This window comes from Rhamphochromis sp. 'chilingali' (assembly GCF_963969265.1).
Source record: "Rhamphochromis sp. 'chilingali' genome assembly, chromosome: 10".
In the NCBI taxonomy this organism is placed as follows: domain Eukaryota; kingdom Metazoa; phylum Chordata; class Actinopteri; order Cichliformes; family Cichlidae; genus Rhamphochromis; species Rhamphochromis sp. 'chilingali'.
In genome coordinates this window covers 30967653-30989550 of record NC_137937.1, presented here as the reverse complement: position 1 = coordinate 30989550, position 21898 = coordinate 30967653, and the positions used below count along the sequence as shown (strand labels likewise).

General features: G+C 41.9%; 2 protein-coding genes across 7 annotated transcripts in view; one reads left to right on the top strand and one right to left on the bottom strand.

Annotated features, from left to right (window-relative positions):
* Window positions 1-4773: 4773 nt before the first annotated feature.
* Window positions 4774-10435, bottom strand: LOC308403738 (cyclin-G2-like). Of its 2 annotated transcripts, XM_080893425.1 has the most exons (8): window positions 10228-10433; window positions 9609-9731; window positions 9344-9481; window positions 8985-9235; window positions 8775-8853; window positions 8598-8696; window positions 7328-7530; window positions 4774-5597 (listed from the first exon to the last, which is right to left on the bottom strand). In XM_080893425.1, exons 2-8 carry the CDS (start codon window positions 9729-9731, stop codon window positions 5486-5488), a joined length of 1005 nt encoding a protein of 334 aa, XP_080749551.1. In that variant the 5' UTR covers window positions 10228-10433; the 3' UTR covers window positions 4774-5485. The 2 variants fall into 2 exon arrangements, with proteins under 2 accessions (XP_080749551.1, XP_080749552.1); XM_080893426.1 differs by lacking the exon at window positions 9344-9481 and having other exon boundaries at window positions 10228-10435.
* Window positions 10436-10701: 266 nt separating this feature from the next.
* LOC308403702 (uncharacterized protein) overlaps window positions 10702-21898 on the top strand; it is a 31449-nt gene continuing 20252 nt past the window's right edge. For all 5 annotated transcript variants that reach the window (XR_013972960.1, XR_013972961.1, XM_080893364.1 and 2 more), the window contains exons 1-16: window positions 10702-11081; window positions 11164-11221; window positions 13036-13175; window positions 13494-13681; window positions 13807-13916; window positions 13996-14299; window positions 14392-14444; window positions 14690-14800; window positions 14937-15018; window positions 15176-15298; window positions 17854-18069; window positions 18209-18445; window positions 18787-18955; window positions 20220-20372; window positions 20722-20834; window positions 21052-21210. Coding sequence is in view for 3 of the 5 variants with exons in the window: in XM_080893364.1 (XP_080749490.1) it covers window positions 10949-11081; window positions 11164-11221; window positions 13036-13175; window positions 13494-13681; window positions 13807-13916; window positions 13996-14299; window positions 14392-14444; window positions 14690-14800; window positions 14937-15018; window positions 15176-15298; window positions 17854-18069; window positions 18209-18445; window positions 18787-18955; window positions 20220-20372; window positions 20722-20834; window positions 21052-21210 (2349 nt within the window). In the remaining 2 variants the exon portion in view is untranslated. The remainder of the gene's footprint in view (window positions 11082-11163; window positions 11222-13035; window positions 13176-13493; window positions 13682-13806; window positions 13917-13995; window positions 14300-14391; window positions 14445-14689; window positions 14801-14936; window positions 15019-15175; window positions 15299-17853; window positions 18070-18208; window positions 18446-18786; window positions 18956-20219; window positions 20373-20721; window positions 20835-21051; window positions 21211-21898) is intronic.

Sequence of the window (21898 nt, the reverse complement as noted above, 5' to 3'; positions counted from 1 at the left end):
TCAACACTGAAGCTCAAATGAAAAGCAGGTAAAAGCTGAGTAATTTATTAGGGTGAAAACAATCTGCGGTCATACAAATAAAGTTAATGGGTTTTATATACTGGGTTTTAACTGATTGAATTTCCTTTACTGTCTTTTTGGGGCTGAAAAGTACACAAAACAAAAGCAAGCACAGGTCAGAATTTAGAACAAAAAATAAATGCTAAAATGTGTGGGAGGAGCAGATCACCTGCTCACATCTCATCATATCCTTATTGTCACAATAAAGCCTCTGCATGTCCTGCTTCTTTAGCCAGTGTTAGCACACTGGCACACTGTTGGACAGCAGCTGACATTAAGAATTTTATCTGCCTTTCAGATATGTTTTTACAGGTTGACAGGCAGGAAGGATTTACTTTTACTCTTTTATAGAGAGACCTAAGTGCTATTAGATTAATGAATCTGCAGAGTGTGATTTTGTCATCTAGGCAGTCTTCTAAAGGAGAACTCTTGATCTGCAGTGACCTATAGTGTGTGCCTCTCAATGACTCTCTACAATAGCAGTGCTTAACAGGGATTTTGGGGGTATAGCTCAGTGGTAGAGCATTTGACTGCAGATCAAGAGGTCTCTGGTTCAAGTCCGGATGCCCCCTTTTTTTTAATATCAGAATTGCGTTTATTGACCATGTATATGCACCATGTATCACTGTTTAACAAACAGTATCAGATTTGTACTACAGGAACTATATAGATAAATACATAGATAGATATAGATATATAGTTTAAGCTAAAGAGTTCCTGTAGTACCAACCTAATACTTAAAAAGTGATATTAAAAAAAAAGGTGGCATCCAGATTTGAACCGGAGACCTCTTGACCTATAGTCAAATGCTCTACCACTGAGCTACACCCCCTACAGCAAGTAGCTCTGCATCATTAAGACTGGTTCTCAAGCGATCTACACATGGCCCACATACCGCAAAGAATGACGGCCCTTTGGTGGCCCAGACCTGGTTTGCCAGAGGTGGCCCACACATGGGCCAGCACAAGGCCAGTTTCAGACACACTGGTGGTCCTTTGCTAGCCCATGTGTGGATTACCTCTGGCAAACCTGATCTGGGCCACCAAAGGGCCATCATTCATTGCGGTATGTGGGCCATGTGTAGGTGGTGTGCAGCCACGGGCCAGTTGTTGACACACTGCTTGCCCTGTGCTGGCCCAGAACAGACAGTTGTTCTGTTCAGACAGTGAATAGACTGATTTTTATATAGCGCTTTTGTACTCTCCCAGATTACTTAAAGTGCTCTATACAACATGTCACATTCACCGACTTTCGCTTAACTGAGTGCTTCCTAACTACATTCATACACATTCACACTCTTGACATGCAGACTGGAGGAGCCAGGGATCAAACCACTAACCTTCAATCAGTTTGTAACCTGCTCTACCACCTGAGATATGGCATGCCATCGCATAAACAGTGGCATCATTGCCAGACCTGGCACACATCTGGTTGATATACACTCAGCCAAAACACCAGTCAGTCAGAAATGCCAGCTTGATGCCAGATCTGAGCCAGACCTGTTTTCTGTAGGCCTGGGCCTCATAAACCAAACCACAACCAAGCCAGATATGGCATGCCATCACATAGACAGTGCCATCTATGCCAGGCCTGGCCCATATGTGGATGATATACGTCTTATCATGCCAGAAGTCAGCCAGCAGTGCCACTTGATACTAGATCCGGGCCAGACCTGCTTGCCATGTGGCCACTAACACACACACAGACACAGTTACTTTACCAACGGACCCCTGAGCTCCTAAGTGTCCCTCAAACCTCATTCAGGGATCCACTCCTTTACTTCACTGTCACTCCCTGAAAGCTCACTGTCCTCACTTTCTGAGGACAGAAAGTGCACATTCCCTTGGTTTCCTTCCATAAAAGGTATTCACATCCATGTCCTGTAATTATGAGTAGATTGTAAAGTAAAAAACATTGACTATGATCATATAAATGCACACAAACACATCTCTACACACATATGCAAATGCATTATATTGCCTGAAAAAATTGGGCTAACTGCGCAGTGTTGCCTTGAGGCAACGAATGAAAATTAACATTTTCACAGTATAAATACATTTTAAAAAGTAGAACAAACAATCAAATATGGTTCTTTACATATTCATGCACATACAAGTATTTTTTAATATACATTTATTTCACTATAAACATGTAAAATAGTGATCTTTATCTTTGCCTCCTAATAGAGATGTCTCTCATCAGAATCAGAATCAGAATCAGAATACTTTATTCATCCCGAGGGAAATTAGGGGTTACAGCAGGCAGCACGCTAATGGCGCATGCGCACTCACAAAGGAACCTTCTGACCAACTTTACACAAACATCACATTGGGCAGACATGTCAGAAGGTAGGCTGATAGGAAAAAAACAACGAAAATACACTACATGAGGAGAGGAGGAGAAAAAAAACTCCACTCAGACTGAGCTCCTAGTGGGAGAACAGTTTGATAAAAGAAAAAACACCTCAGCACAAAAGCACATGACTATCAATACACCATAGAAACACGAGACAAGCAACAGGGCGGGTAAAGGGTAAGAGAGAGCCGGCGTAGACAGCGCATCCGGTCCTGCAGCATCTGTGCTGGTCCAGTTGACTGCTATCATCCCCGGTAGGGCACAAGCATCGAAGGCGTTGGAAAGGGAGGGGGATGAGTGAGTGCTTATCAGTGTAAGTGTGTGTGTGTGCGTGTCCATAGTTTAGCTGAGACAGTGTCCTTCGGCCTATCAGGCTAAGTAAACAGTCCTCCAGCCAATCCAGGTGTCCTTCATGGGGCGGGAAGAATAGTCATCACACAGTCGTTATCAGGGAGTTGTTTTGGTGGGCTCCAGCCTTGGGCCTGCAGCTGGGGCCGTGGTGTCCAAATGTTGAGTATTGTTGATTTCTCCTTTGTGAGCAGCTCGAATTCTAGCACTCCGAGGCTGGTCTCTCGATCTCCCGTTGAAGAGCTGCGAGCCTCCCCATGATGGTATCAAACTTCTGTTCCGTGGTGTTGTCAGTCTTTTGATTCTGAGACCTCACAACTGCAGTGATCCGTTCCGCGATGTTTTCCAACTGTCGCTCAAGGGTCTCATTTTGAGCAGGCCTCTCTCTGATGTTTCCCCTCATACGCTCAATGTTGTTGCTTTGAGCCTTCACAGCAGCTGTAAGCGTCTCCAAGGTGTTGACCATATTACGTTCGTTGTGAGAGGTCGCACCTCGTCCCGTCGCTTCGAATCCAGCGGGCAGCCTTGTGGGGGTTTGAACAGCCGGTTCCGCTTTCATGTAGTGCAGCTTGCCCCCCAATTAAAAGTCACACCACCTTCAACTCATCATTTTATTGGAAAGACATGTGCCTGGTGGCATTATTTGAAAAAAAGAAGGGTTTTTTTGAAGGGCCAGTGTAAAGCATGAAAATGTGGTTTGTTGCCTCAGGGCAACGCTGTGCAGTAGAGGGATAGCATGGGTTTCATACTATTTGAAGCTCCTCAAGGTACATACTTCTAAAATTAATCTTAAATTACTTTTAACGTCAGTGGTAAGAAGGACAAAACTCCATGTCAAATTCAAGCTTTAAAGAACATAATTCTAAATTTGGAGGTGTTGAACTGTCTTGATGCATTCTCAATCATCCAGGTAAGTAAATCTCCAAAGGTTGATTCTGTTCATCTGGACGTAGCGTTTTCAGTGGGAGAAACGTTTCGTCACTCATCCAAGTGACTTCATCAGTCTCAGCTGACTGCAGGTGCCCCCAACCTTATAAACAGTACCTTTGCACAATGACTGAAACTAGCTGTGAGGTCAGTTTCTTGATCATTCTGTGGGCTAGTTTCAGTCATGCCAGCTAAACAGAATTAACTTTTTGGGGTGCTCAGGCTAAGTTTTGTAGTGCATTATTATTTATAATAGATATATCTATTTGTAATATCAGCAAGCCAAAATACTCATTCGTCACAGATTATTTCCCATAGCAACATCTATTTTGCTAGAAGAAGGGGGCATCCGGATTTGAACCGGAGACCTCTTGATCTGCAGTCAAATGCTCTACCACTGAGCTATACCCCCTTATTGACGTCACCCTAAACTATGGAATCTGAAGGCATCACGTGATTCTGTGACACAAAACACAGTAAACACAAAATAAAAAGAAAAAAAAGCTAAAAATACAGAAAACTCCCCTCAAGGGCCGTGATTCCACTTTTAAACACGCAAATAAACAAACCAGCAGTTCAGGGTTACGTCTAAATTTGGACAATACTGAGCCTGTTCCCGGTGTAGAATCTTCACATCCACATTAAACAAATATGTAGAACTGCTTTCTTTCAATATTCTTAAAAATTTAAAAGATTAAATTAAAACCCTTTTCTCAGTCTTTCAGTTATCTGCCACTTCTCCATGTAATGCGTTGCATGTCTACTCTCTCCTATAGCTTTGTTCTTCTATTTTGTCTCTTCTCTTTCCCCTCACCTACTAGCCCAAGACAGCAGCTCTCTTCCTGTTAAAAGAGAGTTCTTCTTCCCCACTGTCCGAAAGTGCTGCTCAAAGGTGATCATTTGAATGTTGGGTTGGGGGATTTTTTTTTTTTGCCATTATAAGGGTTGTAGGGTCTTCATAATACACTTTGAGACAAAAACAAATCTAACTGAATTAATCTTAGAGGTCAAAATGATAAGACTTGACAAAACCTCAAAAAGTAAGAAAATAAAAACAGAACAAAACACTTAAAAAGTATTTTTTTAATTGGAGGGATTATTACTGACCTTCCAACATATTTCACATTATATCTTAATACAATACACATTGAGCACCATGTTTTTTTCTTATTTTTTTACATGTTATGTACATTTTTTTAAAATGTTTTTTTCAGTAAGCTTATCTTGGTAAACATGAAAACATTCACTGTCACATATTAAAAATCATCCATGCATTTACAGGCTGGTATTTTCCCACCACAACGTCATATATTTCACATTAGAATAACATTTGTTAGTTAGCACACTGACATCTGCAGAATACTGTGAGTATGTGTGGCATATAATATATATTAAGAAACAATAAAAGGATGTGGATGTGCTAGTGTGTTAGCTGGTACTCAACAGTGAAGGTGTCTAATTACTGACATCCTAAAGTTGTTACTTGTGCCTCACTAGTTTTCCTGGAATGTGTCGAGTTTAGACACAAACAGAAGACATTCACATGTATTGCCATTGAGCTGCCGAGATATTGCAAATTTCTATTTTGCACTATTATGATATGTTTTTGTTTTTTAGTTTGTTTTACATCAGAATAACAGTAAAATGAATTAACACAGGCACTTAATAATCCAAACCCGTCACTTGGCATACATACGATACACGATACACAAGTGAAACACACAGGTCTGCCCTGAAATCTGTTACAGTTCAGGGGACAAATACACATCTGGTGTTACTGCACAACTGGGAGTCGTTATTCTCTGCAGTTGAGAAAAGTGGAAGGGAAGAAGGCTCCTTCACCGTCGCTTCCTAACGAGCCGCATGGGCTGTCCTCTTCGCAGCTCATGTCCTCACAGGAGTCCTCGCTATGAGACAAGACAGCATTAATACTCAATGTTTCCTTTGTTTAATCGTTACAACCCTACTTACAGTCATTTTGAATGGGATTTAAGCAAAGTCCCACTCGAAACAGCACCAGCACCGTTATTTTTATAGCATTTTCCAAATTGACTTTGATTTCATTGGTTACTGCTAGATAAAATCTTAATCTTGAACAGAATCTGTTATATCTGATAGAAAAACACCTAGAAGCTTTCCTGATTTGACCTAAAATAAGGTTTTAAACAAGCAGCAACCTCCGCAGCAGAAAAACTGAAGTGCCTCTCGTGGCTGCGTGAAGCTGATGGTGGAATTATGGGTGTGGCTGCCTCACACAATAGGACAGTGTCCCATCATAAGCAGCTTTAGCCAATCGCTCTGCCTCACTTTGGTTAATGTGACTCAGTGAAGTGGAGTCTTCACTGTTCAATTTTAGTGAGTAATGTTCTACATTTTGATGCATGCTCAGCCAGTCAGATAAAGCAATCCCAGAAAGTTGAATCTGTTCATCTGGACACGGCGTCAGAAAACATTACGTCCAGATGAACAGAATTAACTTTCTGGGACTGATGTTTTATCATATTTGTAGGTGACCTTCTACTAATAATAAGATTTTTGGGTGTGTGTTTCTGTCTACAGTTTGTAGATGTAGCTTCCCTGCTAGTGTGAGCAAAAAACATTCAAAAAGGAATAAAAGAGAAAACATATTTGATACAGCGGTTGCTAAAACCCTTAGAATTCAGGTTCAAAATGCAGAGTCCTAACTCACAGAGTAAAGTTAGTCTTTGTTTTTATTTTCCTCTGGAAGTTTCTACATTTCTACCACCATCTTTGCTCTCCAAGAGCCACGCCTCACTCTTTTAATGTTTCTGGTTTTGGTTTAGTAGTGAAATCAACTAAGGGAATAATGAGTCCAGAGTTCTATTAATGCTAACCATAACCTAATTGAAAGTTAATTGAGAATAATTCTTCTTCAGCACATATTTAACCAATCATTTTTACAATTCTGCTGTAAAATTAGAACTTGAAAAATGACGTTTTGACTTTTCTTAAGCCATTTGTACACAGCAGTTCTGCAGGCTCTAACCTGCTGGATCTTGAAAAAACAAAACAAAACACACACACACACACAAAGTATGCATGTTAGTACTAATATGTGAAGGACAAATTTGTGTTATCTGAATGCAGCTTTACAGATCCTCTTACAAAGTAAATACAATAAGCATGGTGGAAAAATAAAAGGCGAATCTATTTTTTCACCTGCTGATCCATCTTATCATCACTTTTTAATACAGTTGCATCCATAGAGCACACATCTCTTTTTTAGGGCATGTTTTATTGTGAGAATTTTGTGTCAAATTATGTACACTAGAGAGAGTCAATATGCAGGACAGAGGATCAAAGGATAAACATAGCAGTCTAACATAAACTGTATCCTAGTATAAAGTCCGTGCGATGTTAGATTGCACTGATATGAGAAGAGATCGGCTAAAACTCCTAAGCGTTCATTGCTATCGACTGTGCTGTTTCCTGTAGTTACCTCTTCTAAACCACTGCATTCCATTAATGTGAATACATTTGCTGTGTGCTACACATGAGCTGTGGAAAATATTCTGACCTGATTTTACCATAATTATCCCATTTAGTTTTCCAAGGAGCCCAGCACACCCGAGAAATCATTATAACACAAAGAAAGTAGAAAAGATTAACTATTAACCTCTCGCTTTCATCCCAGCTTCTCTCGGGAATAGTTGGCAGACCGGGCACACTGAAGTGACTAGTTTGGAGATTCTGAGCCGTCCTCCTTGACACGATCCAAACAAGCTTTTTGTTGTCTGGTTTGTTGCATTCGCTCGAGCGGTACTCCACCATGCACTTGGCCACATGTTCCTTCCAGTGGAGTAGCTCACTGTCACTGATCTGAAGAGAAGAAGAAAAACAGGAAACATCTGAGAGGTTACAAACAGGAATGGCCTTAAAATATATATTTTTTAACAGTTTTCCCATGCACTCTACATGCATTTGGCCAGGCAACAATAAGTAATTTTACACATTTTACAGTCTCCGCGGGATTACACCGGCCAAACTGCAAACAAGTTTTCTGAACACAATTATCTTTAAAAATATAACAGGCTACGTTTACACACCAGATACAGGTGCTTCATCTGGGGGAGTAACATTTACTCTTGACTTTTGTTTATAGGTTAGACTGGATTTTTAAGGGTTTTAAAAGCATATTAGTGGTCACCATGTCTCTAAGGGAGAGACTTTGTCTGCTGCTTGTAAATTTTTCAGTTTTAATAAAAATTAGACTTGTTTTGCAGTCATGTCTGGTCGCACCGTTTCTGTTTGGACTTTCATGTTGAGTGGGGTGAGACAGCTCCTCCAAACACAGGGATAGGTGAAACAAAGACAACATGTTTTTGGCTGGAGACAGAAAAGTTGGTGCCAAACGAGTTGGAAGAAAAAGTCTAAATATAAATAGCTTCAAATTCTCATTTCACAGCTATGATAAGACTACAGTGAAACTGCCAAAACATTAAAAACCACAACATCAGGGATGTGGAAGCTCATCTGGCTCCATCACAATTCCCGAGTTGCTTCCCATTGAAAGAAAAAGAAAGAAAGAAAAGAATTAAAAATGTGACCTTGACCTTGGGCAAAAGTTGGGTGAAGACGCATTAGGTGATAATTATGTGCAATCCTGATTAAATAATGACCAATATTGTAGCAGGAGTCGCAATTCTTGTGAACTGTGAACAGATGCATGGATGGATGACGGACTCCTGACTCATAAGTACATTAAACCTTCAGCTCGATGAGCTAAAATATCATCAAACAAAATTTTTCTTGTGAAAAGTACACTATAAAAACTAAAAACTAATATGATAATACCCTGATAATACCCTTGTTACTAATATATTATGATGGAATAATACTGACTGTTTGAGAGAGGATTTAGCTGCCGCACCCTATTCTCTTCATACCTTTACATGTCTTTGGAACTGCTGGACAGTCTTCAACAACATGACTGACTGGGGGGCTTCAAATTCCTGAGCAATGAGGGCCAGCGCCAGCACGGATGGCTGTGAAGAAGAACAGATTAATTAGTCCTGATACTCCAAACTAATGCTGCTATGCTGTAAAAGTGTCACCTTGCTTACTTTTGCTTTAGAGAAAACAAGCCGGCATAAGCAGGCTTTTAGCTGGGCTTCCAGTCTCCCAATGCTTGGGATCTCCTCCCTTAAAATATAGAGGGAATCCTAATGTGATCTGCTAGTACAAGCCTCAGTCAGCAGTAACTATTTGACCAGCTCCAATCAGTCTGGAGCAGCATTAGCAACAAGAAAAAGTAAATACAAAAAAATATTTACCTTCCAGCAGACAGGGATGTGAAGGCGGAGTAGTAGAGGTGTAGAAAGGTTAAGGCTGTCACTGCTTTGGGCTCCACACTGAGCTTCTCTGAGATGATCTTCTCCATACGACACAGGTCTGACACGGTGAACTTGCTTTGGCTGATGCGAATAAGCTCATGAGTGGGTGAGACATTGCTTTCCTCCTCAACCATTTTGGCAGCAATGTGAAGACAGCAAACTCCAATACAGGGCAAATGCTTAGGCTGCACCTATCATCAACAGAAATGAGCCAAAATCCAATGAATCAAAGTCAAAGGAGACTAAAGGGCATTAAACATGCACAGTTGCAGTCTTGGCGTTTAACTTGGAATTCTTACTTTCATAATGGTGAGAAATCTATCAAGTAAATTGACAGCTTGAACAAAAGTTTGGGTGCAGTAGCCAAAGAAGCTGGTCAGGCTCCACAGTTCTTCCACTCTGGTGTCTCTGCATTTTGCAGATACTCCGCTGTGATTCTACAAATGTACCACTATATATTAGAAAGGCATCACTGAAAATAGCAGTCATTTTAGCAAACACATATGCCTGCAAACACAGCTTTAAAAAAAACTCCACAAAAACAAAAGTAGGTCAGTGGGCTACCTCTGTGGAGGCAGACTCCATCAACTTCAGGCCAGTCTCCCTGGGAAGAAAGTTGTACTCTGTCGCACAGCATGACTTCAACTCTTTCAAGAGCAAACTGTCAACGTCCTGAAGATCCCTCATCTGGAAAACAACACAGTGTAATATTTGTATCCAAGAGACTGTCAGAGTAACCCTATGTTGACTGTAACTGTTGCCTCCTAAACCACACCTACAGGCTGTCCGGTATCCCTACGAAAAAATAAATAAATAACTAATCTGGTATATAACCTGACGATCGTTACAATATTATAAGTGATTTATTAAGTGAATGCATAAAATATGCCGAAGCACAACTACTAAACCACCACTAAATCGAAGTAGATGTAGATATTTGAGCTAAATGACCACTGACCTGAAACTAGGTCACCGGGCTAATCCAAACAGGGAGATGATTTCATATTACAGAGTTAATAGAGCTAGGCTATTTCCTTCTTTTGGGTTTTAGAAATTGTGTTTTGAAAAACAAAAACATCAATAATTGCCAAAAAAAAAACCAAAAAACATTCGGGGGCGTCACCCACACAAAGTACTCCAGCGTAAGCTAACTTAGCTAGCGCTAATCAAGCAGTCGTTTTACCTTGCCCAGGAGCGGAAGGCGTGCAGGATAGTAACAGCTCCGTGACTTCAATTTAGATTTCACTCCTCCATGTTTCCATTTTGATTGGGATGATTGACGAGAAATAATAAAATAAGACCTCGATCACCGTCGAAGAGCGACGACCCCTTCCCCGCCGCCCGTAATAAACAAGCAGCTCCGGACCTGCTGGGGAAAACTACTTTAACCATCATGCATCTCTAGAAACGCAACGTCTTGCCTGTTGGCGTCACAAAGTGGCACAAAAAGGCGCCTGTTGGCGGTGACAGTCGTCGGCAGTACTTATGTTTACGGTTTACGGTCACTTAACCGATAAACTTGCAGTTCATCGGTTCTGACTTTCACATACAAGTCTGTCATTATATTTTAACGGTTACACTCAAAGACCGCTCAACTACGTCGGCCAAATTAGCTACGGATTAGTGATGGCTCTTGTGGCACGGCTCCCAAAGAAGAGCTGGCTCTTTTGGCTCCCAATTGCTCTTAATATATTACCATCTGTAGCCTCATATTTTATCTTTATTTGGCAAATATGATGGGAGTTGGCTCTTCCAATTAGAGCCGATGCTTTTGCGCATGACACGTCACTACCACCGATGCTGTTTCCATGGTGATGAAACTGCGCGCTCTAGCAACTCGTTAGCAGTTGTCATTTCCAGGTTCTTGTAAATGTCTTAATCAATGACTTGACATAAAAAATGAGATGTCTTCCACGGGGTCCCAGCCCTCTGAGCCCCAGAGCTATAGGCTTTCCATCAATAGTGGCACTAACGTTTTACGATACCATTACACAGCGAAAGATAGAACAGCAACAGCGGCAGGAACTGGAACCGCTGGTAAGCTAAATAAGCAAAGTATTGCCTGTTAGTATGCTAAACTTTGTTTCAGTAACTTGGACGGTTCCTATTTACTTTACAGATCCCCATGATGGCCCTCTTCCGTTGAGATTCAACAGTGTGACACTGGAGGAGCTGAGGTAAGGTTCCTCACCATAACTTAACAGCTTTTGCACTGAAAAAATGACGCGCACTACGTTTTTTGTCCCAAAGATGCTAAAGGACAGACCCAATGAAAGATAAACATTAAAAAAAAGAACTTAGACTTGCTTCTTTCACTCTATTGCACTGTATTGTCAAGATTAAAAATGTCCTGTCTCACAGTGAACTGAAAGGTAGATCATGCATGTGCCACTCTTGGATGGACTGTTATAATTCCTATTAATCCGGCTGTTCTAAAAGCTCCCTGAAAAAGCATCCAAATCATCAAATCGTCATCCAAGTCACAGCAGCAAGAGTATTAACAGGGACTGGAAAGAGAGATCGCATTTGTCCCGTGTTGGCTCCCTGTTGAAGCCAAAATTGAATAGGGAATGGTTCTGGCTCCGTTCCTCTTCACCATCTACACTGCAGACTTCTCCCACAATTCCACCCAGTGCTTCCTGCAGAAGTTCTCTGATGACTCTGCAATAGTCGGCCTCATCACTGATGGGGACGACAAGGAGTACAGAGGTCTGACCCAAGACTTTGTGGACTGGTGCCAGCTGAACTACCTCCAGATCAACGCCAGTAAAACCAAGGAACTGGTGGTAGACTTCCGCAGGCACAAGCATTCTCCACTGCAACCACTGAACATCCAAGGTATGGACATTGAGGCTGTGGACAGCTACAGGTACCTTGGTGTTCATCTGAACAATAGACTGGACTGGACTCATAACTCAGACGCCCTCTACAGGAAAGGGCAGAGCAGGCTGTACCTGCTGCGGAGACTCAGGTCGTTTGGAGTGGAGGGCCCACTCCTGAAGAAATTCTATGACTCTGTTGTGGCTTCTGCTATCTTTTATGGTGTGGTCTGCTGGGGCGGCAGCATCTCTGCTGGGGACAGGAAGAGACTGAACAGGGTGATCCGAAGGGCCAGCTCTGTTCTAGGATGCCCTCTGGACCCAGTGGAGGTGGTGAGTGACAGGAGAACGGCGGCTAAGCTGTCATCCCTGATGGACAACATCTCCCACCCCATGCAGCAGACTGTGACAGCACTGAGCAGCTCCTTCAGTGGGAGACTGCGGCACCCACGGTGTGGGACGGAGAGATTTCGCAGGTCTTTCCTCCCCACTGCTGTCAGACTCCATAATAAAGACTTTAACTGATCAAGCACACACATCCATACATATGCAATAATACTAAGTGCAATAATCCTTTCTGTCATCGTTGTATTTTTACTCAGTTGTATATAGTATTTGTATTTGTATTCTATTTTTATCTTATTGTATATTTATTTTATTTTATTCTACTGTATATAGTATTTTATTTTATTCTATTCTGTACAGTTGTGTACTGTATTTATTCTTATTGTATTCTAATTTTTGCCTCGTAACTTTTGCACTGTCCACTTCCTGCTCTGACAAAACAAATTTCCCACGTGTGGGACTAATAAAGGTTATCTTATCTTATCTTATCTTATCTTATCTTATCTTAATATCTTAGAGACCTCATAGTACCATATTATCCTAACAGAGCACTTCATTGTAAGACTGCCCTGTCAGGCTTACTTGTGGTTCACTGTGCTTTAAGTAAAGTGGGAGGCAGAGCCTTCAGCTATCCTCTCCTGTGGAGCCAGGTCCTGGTTTTGATGCATGGCAGTCTTCCTCACAGCTTTAACGATTAGGCTTAAAACATTCTGTTTTGATCAAAGAAAATAAATCAGGCTGTGCTGCAGTGGGTACCATTAGTAAACAAATCTGAACTGAATTCACTGTATGAGTTAGTCTAAGCCTGAGCTTCTATGTATTGACAGTGATGAGCTTGATCGCCGCACCAAAGAAACCCAGAGACTACAAGAAGAGGTGGAAAATGCAACTAAGGTGGTTCTGGAGAGATTTGGCGGCAGCTGTAGGTCACCTGGACAAAGCTGCCATGATATTAAACCTCATATCTGTAAGTACAAGTGTTTCCACACATCTTGTTTATGCCGCTCTAACTTGAAAGATGGGGGGGGAAATGTGTTATCTAATGGCTTATTTATTATTGTTTTACAAAATCCAGAGTAGAATAAAATGGCTGAAAACTAAAGGCACAGAAGTACTGAAGCTCAAATTCTTCTAAGCTATTTGGGTCTCAGAAAATGTTTAAATCCAAATAACTAGCATGCATACACAGATATGAAGGGAAAGAATTCAACATAAACAAACACCCTAGCTTAACAGTGACAGTGTACGCTCTGAGTGTTTTAAACATCTGTTGCTGTTTTGGCAGATGACTCTCCTGGAGATTCCTCCTTTCTTCCAACCCACCAGCAGGCAGTGACTCAGCCTTTGGTCTTTGGTCTGGATATTTTAAACCAGGAAGTAGCCCAAAGGGACATCAGCTCTCCTGGAAAGCAGGTGTTAGAAAATGCAATGGATGACTGCCTTCAGCAGCTGTCAGACTTGCAGCTCAACAAGGTTCATATTTTATTGCAGCCATGAAATCTTATGTAATAGTTTGGTCATGTGTGATGTTAATAGCAGAGGAGGGTAGTGCACTCTCTGCATTATGTATCTTTTATGTTTCATCTCCCCAAACACAGACAGTTAATCAAGCTGAACAAGAAACATGCTGTCCTCAGAAAGCCATCACAAACCTGAAAACTGAGCTGCATAAAGTCCAGATGGAGAATGATGCCCTGTCTGACCTGAGGTGAAAACACAGATACAGTTCTACATATATAAAATAAAATGCCTGAATCACTTTGACCCACAAATCTTTTGATTTATAGATTAAAGGATTCGAGGAAACACGTTGATCAGATGGAAAAGATGCTGTGCTTGTTGGAAGAGCTTCAGAAACTCAAAAGGTCGAGGGACAAGAAGCTGCAGGAGATGGAGAATGAGGCGGTCGCGCTTAATAGGAAAGTTGAAACATTGGAGCAGACCATAAAGGAGGTGTATCATACATTGGATGGGAAACAATCTGAGCACTCAGTTACCAGCACTAAACATGAGAATCGCAAAACGCAGCAATTTATTCCTAATAAGGCAAATGTGGATCTCAATGACAAGCTACAGGGGAGGCCTTTTTTGGTAAGTGATAGCATTCAGTAGAGTACAATAATGGGTGTATTTTGCAAAAAAAATATGACTCTCATGATTTATTTCTTTCTGTTTCATATCAGTCAGAAGAACAGATGGGGAACAAGGAATACAGTGGAGCAATTGAACAAGAAAGGTATATCATTTTCCTAACTAATCAGTGAATTCTGTCATTTACTGAATGTCAACAACTGCCCATCACAGATTCTTAGAGCTGGGTTTGTCAAACCTGTTGTACAAAAGCTAAAGATTTTCCATTCACTCACACGAAGTACAAAGTAAAGCAGCAAATTTACATCAAAGAAACAAAGTAAACTTAAAAAGTTGCTGTGCCCTACCTTAACCGTGTAAATAAACCCTGTGCAAAATGTGTCGACTTAGACTGGAACACCTCATTTCAACTCTTGGCCAGGAGATGGCGATGTTGACTGATATACTGAGCTCATCGAAAGACAACAGCTTCAACTTGTGTGCCAAAGTGGAATTGCTCAAGTAAGTGGCTGTGAAAAAATGTCTTCTTTTTATTATTCATCAGATAGTTTGCAGTGATAACTCCCTGCTGGTTTCTGTATTACTGTAAACCTGTCAGACAATATGAGAAGTATTCACTCATGATTTGTATACCCAGAAAACTCACCGTGAGACCGCCCTCACTGCACGAGTATCAGGCCAGAGAATTGGAGTCAACCTTTTCCAGCCTTAAAGATAAGGTAAAGATGATGTTGAAAAGATGAAGTTATTAAGTAAGGCACATATAAATTCGCTTCTCTGAACTGTGCTGCTTGGATGTGGAGAAGCAGCACCAGTAAATGGCCAGTATGTGCGTCTTTTTTATGTGGTTTGTGAATGTGTTTTGTCATGTTGTAGGTTTGTGGTCTGGAGCAGCAGCTAAGTGAGGCTCAGACGCAGCTCTTGAGTGCTCAGCAGCAAGAAAAAGACAAATCATTGCAACAGGCAATGGAACTTCATTCTCAGCTTAAACAACATAAGGTGTGGTACCACAGTTTTGCTTCTGTGCATAAACTGTTATGTCGGTGTATTAAAGTACAGTGGTTATGCCGGATTAAACTTTGTGTCAAGTTTAGGTAAAATTATGTAATTTATTTAATCTGCTTGTGAAAATTCTTTAGCTGTAGGTGGGAGTGGTCAAAGACAATTAGCAAAACCAGAAGGAGGCTTTTTATAAATGGATGGGTTTTAAGGTTACTAAGGCAGTATAAACTGAGCCTGTACCACCCCTCTTGTAATAACTAATATTTTCATACTGTTCTTATGTACTGCACCGCCATCTATACAATAGGGCAACAATTTCCTTTATAGCAACTGAAGTTTGAACATCCTGACTGATCAGGTCTTTCTGTAATGCCAACACTAGAAGGCTGGAGTTCATTGTTGCTGTGAGGCAATATGTAAAAAACAATGTAACTGGGCATGCAAATTACAAAGCAACAACACTATCCAAGAGACCTGGGTTTTTTTCTGTCTTAAAGTTAGCCTTTGGGCATTAGCTAAGGATGGAAGCATGATCATTGAGGTAATGAGCCTGTGTTACCTCAGTTAAAAGAAGTCTGTGTATTTTCCTGTTATTTGATAAATAAAATGTGTTGCCAAAGGCTGAGGAAAGGAAATACAGTGTTTTTTATACAACTCTGGTGATTTTTCAGTCACCCAAACAAGCTATTTAGGCATACACTGGTCATACACTGGGCAACTGCTATCTCCCGCTTGGCATTAGTGTTGTGTAACGAATAAAGTTTTTTCCCACATGCCATCTAAAGACACAAAAGCTAATTGGACTCAGTAGTTGTCATTTCCAGTTGGCTATTTAGCCCATGTGGATTCAACAAGGTTGCTGTTAATTTTGGCCTCATGATTTACTATACTCACAATCTTACTATGTAAGGAGCAGTTCTCACCACCATAATCCCTGTCCCCAAGAAACCTAGGATCACTGGACTAAATGACTACAGACCCGTGGCTCTGACATCTGTGGTCATGAAGTCTTTTGAGCGCCTAGTTCTCTCCCATCTCAGGACCCTCACGGCCCCCCTCCTGGACCCCCTGCAGTTTGCATATAGAGCCAACAGGTCTGTAGACGACGCCATCAACATGGCCCTACACTTCATCCTGCAGCATCTGGACTCCCCAGGAACCTACGCCAGGATCCTGTTTGTGGACTTCAGCTCTGCCTTCAACACCATCCTTCCAGACCATCTCCGAGACAAGCTTTCCCAGATGAATGTGCCTGATCCCATCTGCCGGTGGATCACTGACTTCCTGACGGACAGGAAGCAGCATGTGAGGCTGGGAAAGAATGTCTCGGACTCCCGGACCATCAGCACCGGCTCCCCTCAGGGCTGTGTTCTTTCTCCTCTGCTCTTCTCCCTATACACCAACTGCTGCACCTCCACCCACCAGTCTGTCAAGCTAATCAAGTTTGCAGATGACACCACCGTTATTGGACTCATCTCGGACGGGGACGAGTCTGCCTACAGGAGAGAGGTTGAACGTCTGGTGTCCTGGTGCAGCCACAACAACCTGGTGCTGAATGCCCAGAAGACAGTGGAGATTATTGTGGACTTCAGGAAGCACACAGCTCCACTCCCCCCCATCATGCTGACTGACACCCCCATCACCTCTGTGGACTCATTCCGCTTCCTGGGTACCACCATCACCCAGGACCTGAAGTGGGAGCCCACCATCACCTCCGTCATCAAGAAAGCCCAGCAGAGGATGTACTTCCTGAGGCAGCTGAAGAAATTCAACCTGCCAACACGGACGATGATGCAGTTCTACACCGCAATCATCGAGTCCATCCTCACCTCCTCCATCACCGTGTGGTACGCTGGAGCCACTATCAGGGACAAACAGAGACTGCAGCGTGTTGTGCGCTCTGCTGAGAAGGTGATTGGCTGCAGACTCCCATCTTTGCAGGACCTGTACACCTCCAGGACACTGCGGCGTGCAGCTCGGATCTCAGCTGACCCTTCACACCCTGGACACAGTCTGTTTGACCTGCTCCCCTCAGGCAGGAGGCTCCGGTCCATTCGCACCAGAACCTCTCGCCATAAGAACAGTTTCTTCCCCTCTGCTGTTGGACACATGAACAATAACCATATGACTGTTCCCACCACTAACACATGACCCTACGCTGTGTCACTGCATCATTCCATGTTTGGCACTGATCACCACCTGCACTCATGTATATATCTTTCAACGTAGCACTCTTAATTCTTATTCTCATGTATATATCTCATGTATATCTCATGCACATATCTTTCCACGTAGCACTTTTAATTCTTATCCCTACTTTTATTTTTTTCCATGTCTATTTAAGTGCTATTTATGACACTATGTTTGCACTGAAGCACCGCAGCAATTTCCTAATGTTGTAAACCTGCTCAACATTTGGCAATAAACCCCATTCTGATTCTGATTCTGATTCAACGTTCAGAGAGGGTTGCCTTAATGTGTAAAATTCCAAAAGATTATAATTTTTGCCCATTCCAGTGCAGGCAACTCACTGTGCTTCCTGCTTTATCCAGAGGTGCTGTGACCAGCAGCAGTGTGAGCTCCAGGAGGGATTAAAGGTCCTTCGAGGGCAGCTGAAGGTGACTAAGGAGCAGCTTCACCAAGCTGGGGAGGAGAAAACCCGCCTAGAGGCCCTGCTGGAGCAGAGGGACCACGAGGGAAGGAAATCCCAGGAACTCCTGTGGGAGAAAGACAAAGAATTCCACTTAAAGCAACAAGAAACTCATCAAGTAATACACTTAAGAAAATGTGTTTGTGTCAGGTGCTTTTTTTTCTTTAGAGAGAATATTTTTTAATGTTTTTTATAAATTTTTTTGTGGGGGGAGAGATCACCATTTTCAGTGAATTCAGGCTTAAATATTTTTTTAGCATCTTAACAGGTTAAAAGAGGCTCAGAGTCAGTGCCAGACCCTGCAGATAGAACAAGAGACATTGAAGCTGAAGCTGAGTGACAGAGAGAAGACGATAGATCTTCTAAAGTTCCAGATCGAGAGCAGCATCCAGATGACAGTCCAACAAAGCTGCACCATCGATGATCTTCAACAGGAGAACAGCCTCCTCAGCAACCAGCTCAACCAGCACAAGCTGGAGATGCAGCAGCTAAGGGTCAGAAGCAAGTATTAGGTCAAAACACATTTTTCCCTTTCTTTTTTCCTGTTGACATGTCCTAATGCAGGGGTGGGCAATTCCAGGCCCCGAGGGCCAGTGTCCTGCAGGTTTTAGATCTCACTTTGGGTCAACACACCTGAATCACATGATTAGTTTGTTACCAGGCCTCTGGAGAACTTCAGGACATGTTGAGGAGCTAATTTAGCCATTTAAATCAGCTGTGTTGGTTCAAGGACACATCTAAAACCTGCAGGGACACCGGCCCTCAAGGCCTGGAGTTGCCCACCCCTGTCCTAATGCCACCTTTTCTCTTTTTTCTATTACCATTTGCCGGTAAGGCTGAGGTAGATCGCCATAAGTCCCACCTGGCTGCTGTAGAGCATGAGAGACGACAGCTTGAGGCCTCTGTAGCTGAGCAGAGCCAGCGCATCCGGGAGGAGACTCTGGAGAAACAGCAGCTTACCACCCAGCTGGAACTGCGACGTGTGCAGTTAGTTAGCCTTACTAGTGAGTTGAATGTACCCTGTTTCACAATCAGTGAAATAAGGTGACTGGTTAAAGCGTAGTCTGATGAAAGTTTAAAGATGCTGTTCAGCTGATTAATGATGATTCTGTTGACAGTAATGTTTAAGTGATCTGTGGTTAACACAAATCTGCCATTTCTCTTGTTATTCATTCCCTTTAAAGAAAACTGTGTAATTAACCAAATTGTGGTTTAGGAGAATTGTTTACACCCTTACTGTCTGTGACATGCAGTTTGTCTCACACTATGCAATAGAATATCTTAAAAAAGGCTTTAGGTTTTGTAAGAGAGGCATTCCACTCAGACACTCAGACTTTGAGGAGAATTTAGCAAAAGCATTGTAATCTTGGTAAGAGTCTGATTTCCAGGGAGAAAAAAAGCTGTTTAAAAACTTCTCTTTGGGAAAAGCCAGCAAATAGATTAAAGTTATTACAGTTACATTCAGGTGTTAACCAATGAAATTGAATTTAATTTAGATAACACTCAAAAATACCTTCATAGTAAGCACAGAGAAGTGTTTGAAGTTTTGTGCTTGATTACCTTGAATGATAGACCCTGACTCTGTTCTGTTACTGAGTGGAGACATGGATAGTTATTTATGTGTTTGTTTGTTTTTATCTTTCATTTTAAGAGGAATTCCTGTTGAAATTAAATCTCTTTTACCAGGGTGACCTTGTTCCCTTGCCCTCATTACAGTACTAACCTAAGTATCAGTGTCCAGGTTAATATAGACATGTCTGAAATGTGCTGCCTAGAATAGTAAGCTGGCAAAGTACATTTTTACTGTATTCAGGGTTTTCCTGCACATATCAACGACCCTCACTGAAGACAGCTTAATTTTCTCAATTTTAAAACACATTATTTCTTATCAAATGGACAACAACGACAGGAGAATGCAAAACGTTTTGTTAAGTGTAAGAACACTGTGTAAACCCTGTATAACATAAGCTAAGCATCCATCTTTGGGTCGTCTGATACCTCTAATCAATAAACTGCTGAAGTCAAGCCTTCCATTTACCAGGAATTACTGTGTAGACCATGGAGGCGTTTCTCGAAAAACTTTAGCTCTCCTGGCTTTTAGTCTAATCAAATTATCTTCTTGTCCTGCTGTGTTAAGAAAGCAAAGAATTATGTTTGGTATGTTTACACTGTTAACCAAGCCCTTCTGTTGTGGTGTGTGTTTGCTTATGTGTTACCGTCTATTTCTCTCTCTGGACGTAACACGTGTTTGTCCGGGCACGATTTCAGAGGAGCACAAGGAGCTGCAATGGCTGCACAGCTGTAAGAACGAGGAGCATGAGGGTGTGGTGCTGAATCTTCAGAGTCAGATAAGGAACGCCCACGATGAGCTAGATCAGATCCAGAGCACCTTGGGGACCCTCAAAGGGGCTGACAGACATGGTTTGATCAATGTTTATAATTTAAAATGCAACTTAATTAAAAGTCTTCATGAACAAATAAAACTCTGAGGAACTGCTTGTGATTTTCATATATATTTGGTCAGGTGCACAGATTACAGTGAAGTACTTTCACGTTAGCGACCTTTAGTATCACAGAGACATTTTGCATTTCAGAGAACAAAAAATTTAATATTAGTGAAATGTATTCAATTCACTTTCTGACCTCCTGTGCTTCATTTCAGTCTGAGAGATGTAATCTGTAATTCCCTACCCTGTAATCCATCCTAAAGAAGAGCTCTGTGATTATTTATGTTGCCATCTTTCTGTCCCATGGTTTGACTCCACTTCAGGCCTCCAGGTAGCCTTGGACATGCAGAAGGAGATCACTGGCAGGAGAGAGCAGGTGGACTTGATGCAGAGCAAAATTCAACATCTGGAGGAGAAAGTGGAGAAGCTGCATCACGTGAGCTTTTACCATGTTAACTTTTGACAAGTTAGCTCTTGATGACATAGCAGTCAAAATGTCTTAATCAGTAGTCTTCAAATATGCAACACTATACAACTGTTTTTTTGGGGGGGGTTTTGTTGCTTTTTTGGCAGTTAATTTTTCATACTTTTTCCAGTTCTTCACATTCATCTGAAGTGAGATAGGCATTACTCCATGTTCTCTTCTTGTCCAGGAGAAAGACTGCCAGAACTTGGAGACCGAGCGTCAGCTCCAGGAACTAACCTTCGTCAGGGAGGAGAAGAGACAACTTGCTAACGAGCTGGAGGTGCTTCGCTCCAAAGATCAGCAGTTAACAGATAGGATCAGTGAGCTGGAGGCAATCCTTCACAAGGTGGCATTCATTTACACTTCATTTTAGTCATGACACAATTTTTGACACCTGCAATTTTTAGAAGCGTGAACATGTTGGTGACTGCCTGAAACATGCAGAGGTTTGAGTGTAAGCAGTGTGCGGTGAAGAATAAATGTTTTAAAATACACTTTCTCCTCAGGGGGTAACTGTTTTCTTTTTTAACAGTTTCCCCTGTTTGCTTTTTTTTCCTTTGCTGACACTGTTTAATAAAATCATAAAATGCTCTTTACTCTTCTAATTATGGCCTGAACTTTACTGGACCATTGTAACACCTTGATTCTTTTCTTTTCGGCCATCCTGATGTAGATTTGCTGCTGTGCTTGTGATCATTGTCCTGTTCCGTGACACAGTTACGGCCAAGCGTCAGCTGACACATATATGACCACATATTTGATTTTAGAATACTTTAACATACAGAGGAGTTCATGGTCGACTTAATGACTACAGGTCCCATGGCTGCAAAACAAGCCCATTTCATCCCTTTGACTTGGCATGAAGTATTTAAGCTGATAATGCTCTGTTTGGTTTTGTAGCTGTGCATTATGGCCAAATGTTTCCACTTTGACTTTGAAGAACATCGTTCTAGAGGTCCTGTGGTTTGTTCAGATTTCACTTAAGCTGTGTAGCCTGTTCTTTTTAGAGAGAGAGGAAGCTTTCTCCTGGAAAC

What these genes read in the sequence shown, in the direction of transcription:
- LOC308403738 (XM_080893425.1), bottom strand. Translation starts at nt 9,731, where the DNA reads ATGAGGGATCTTCAGGACGTTGACAGTTTGCTCTTGAAAGAGTTGAAG. An exon ending in GATTTCTCACCATTATGAAA is followed by an intron (nt 9,236 to 9,343) that starts GTAAGAATTCCA and finishes TGTTGATGATAG; the next exon opens with GTGCAGCCTAAGCATTTGCC. An exon ending in TTGTTTTCTCTAAAGCAAAA is followed by an intron (nt 8,697 to 8,774) that starts GTAAGCAAGGTG and finishes TCTTCTTCACAG; the next exon opens with CCATCCGTGCTGGCGCTGGC.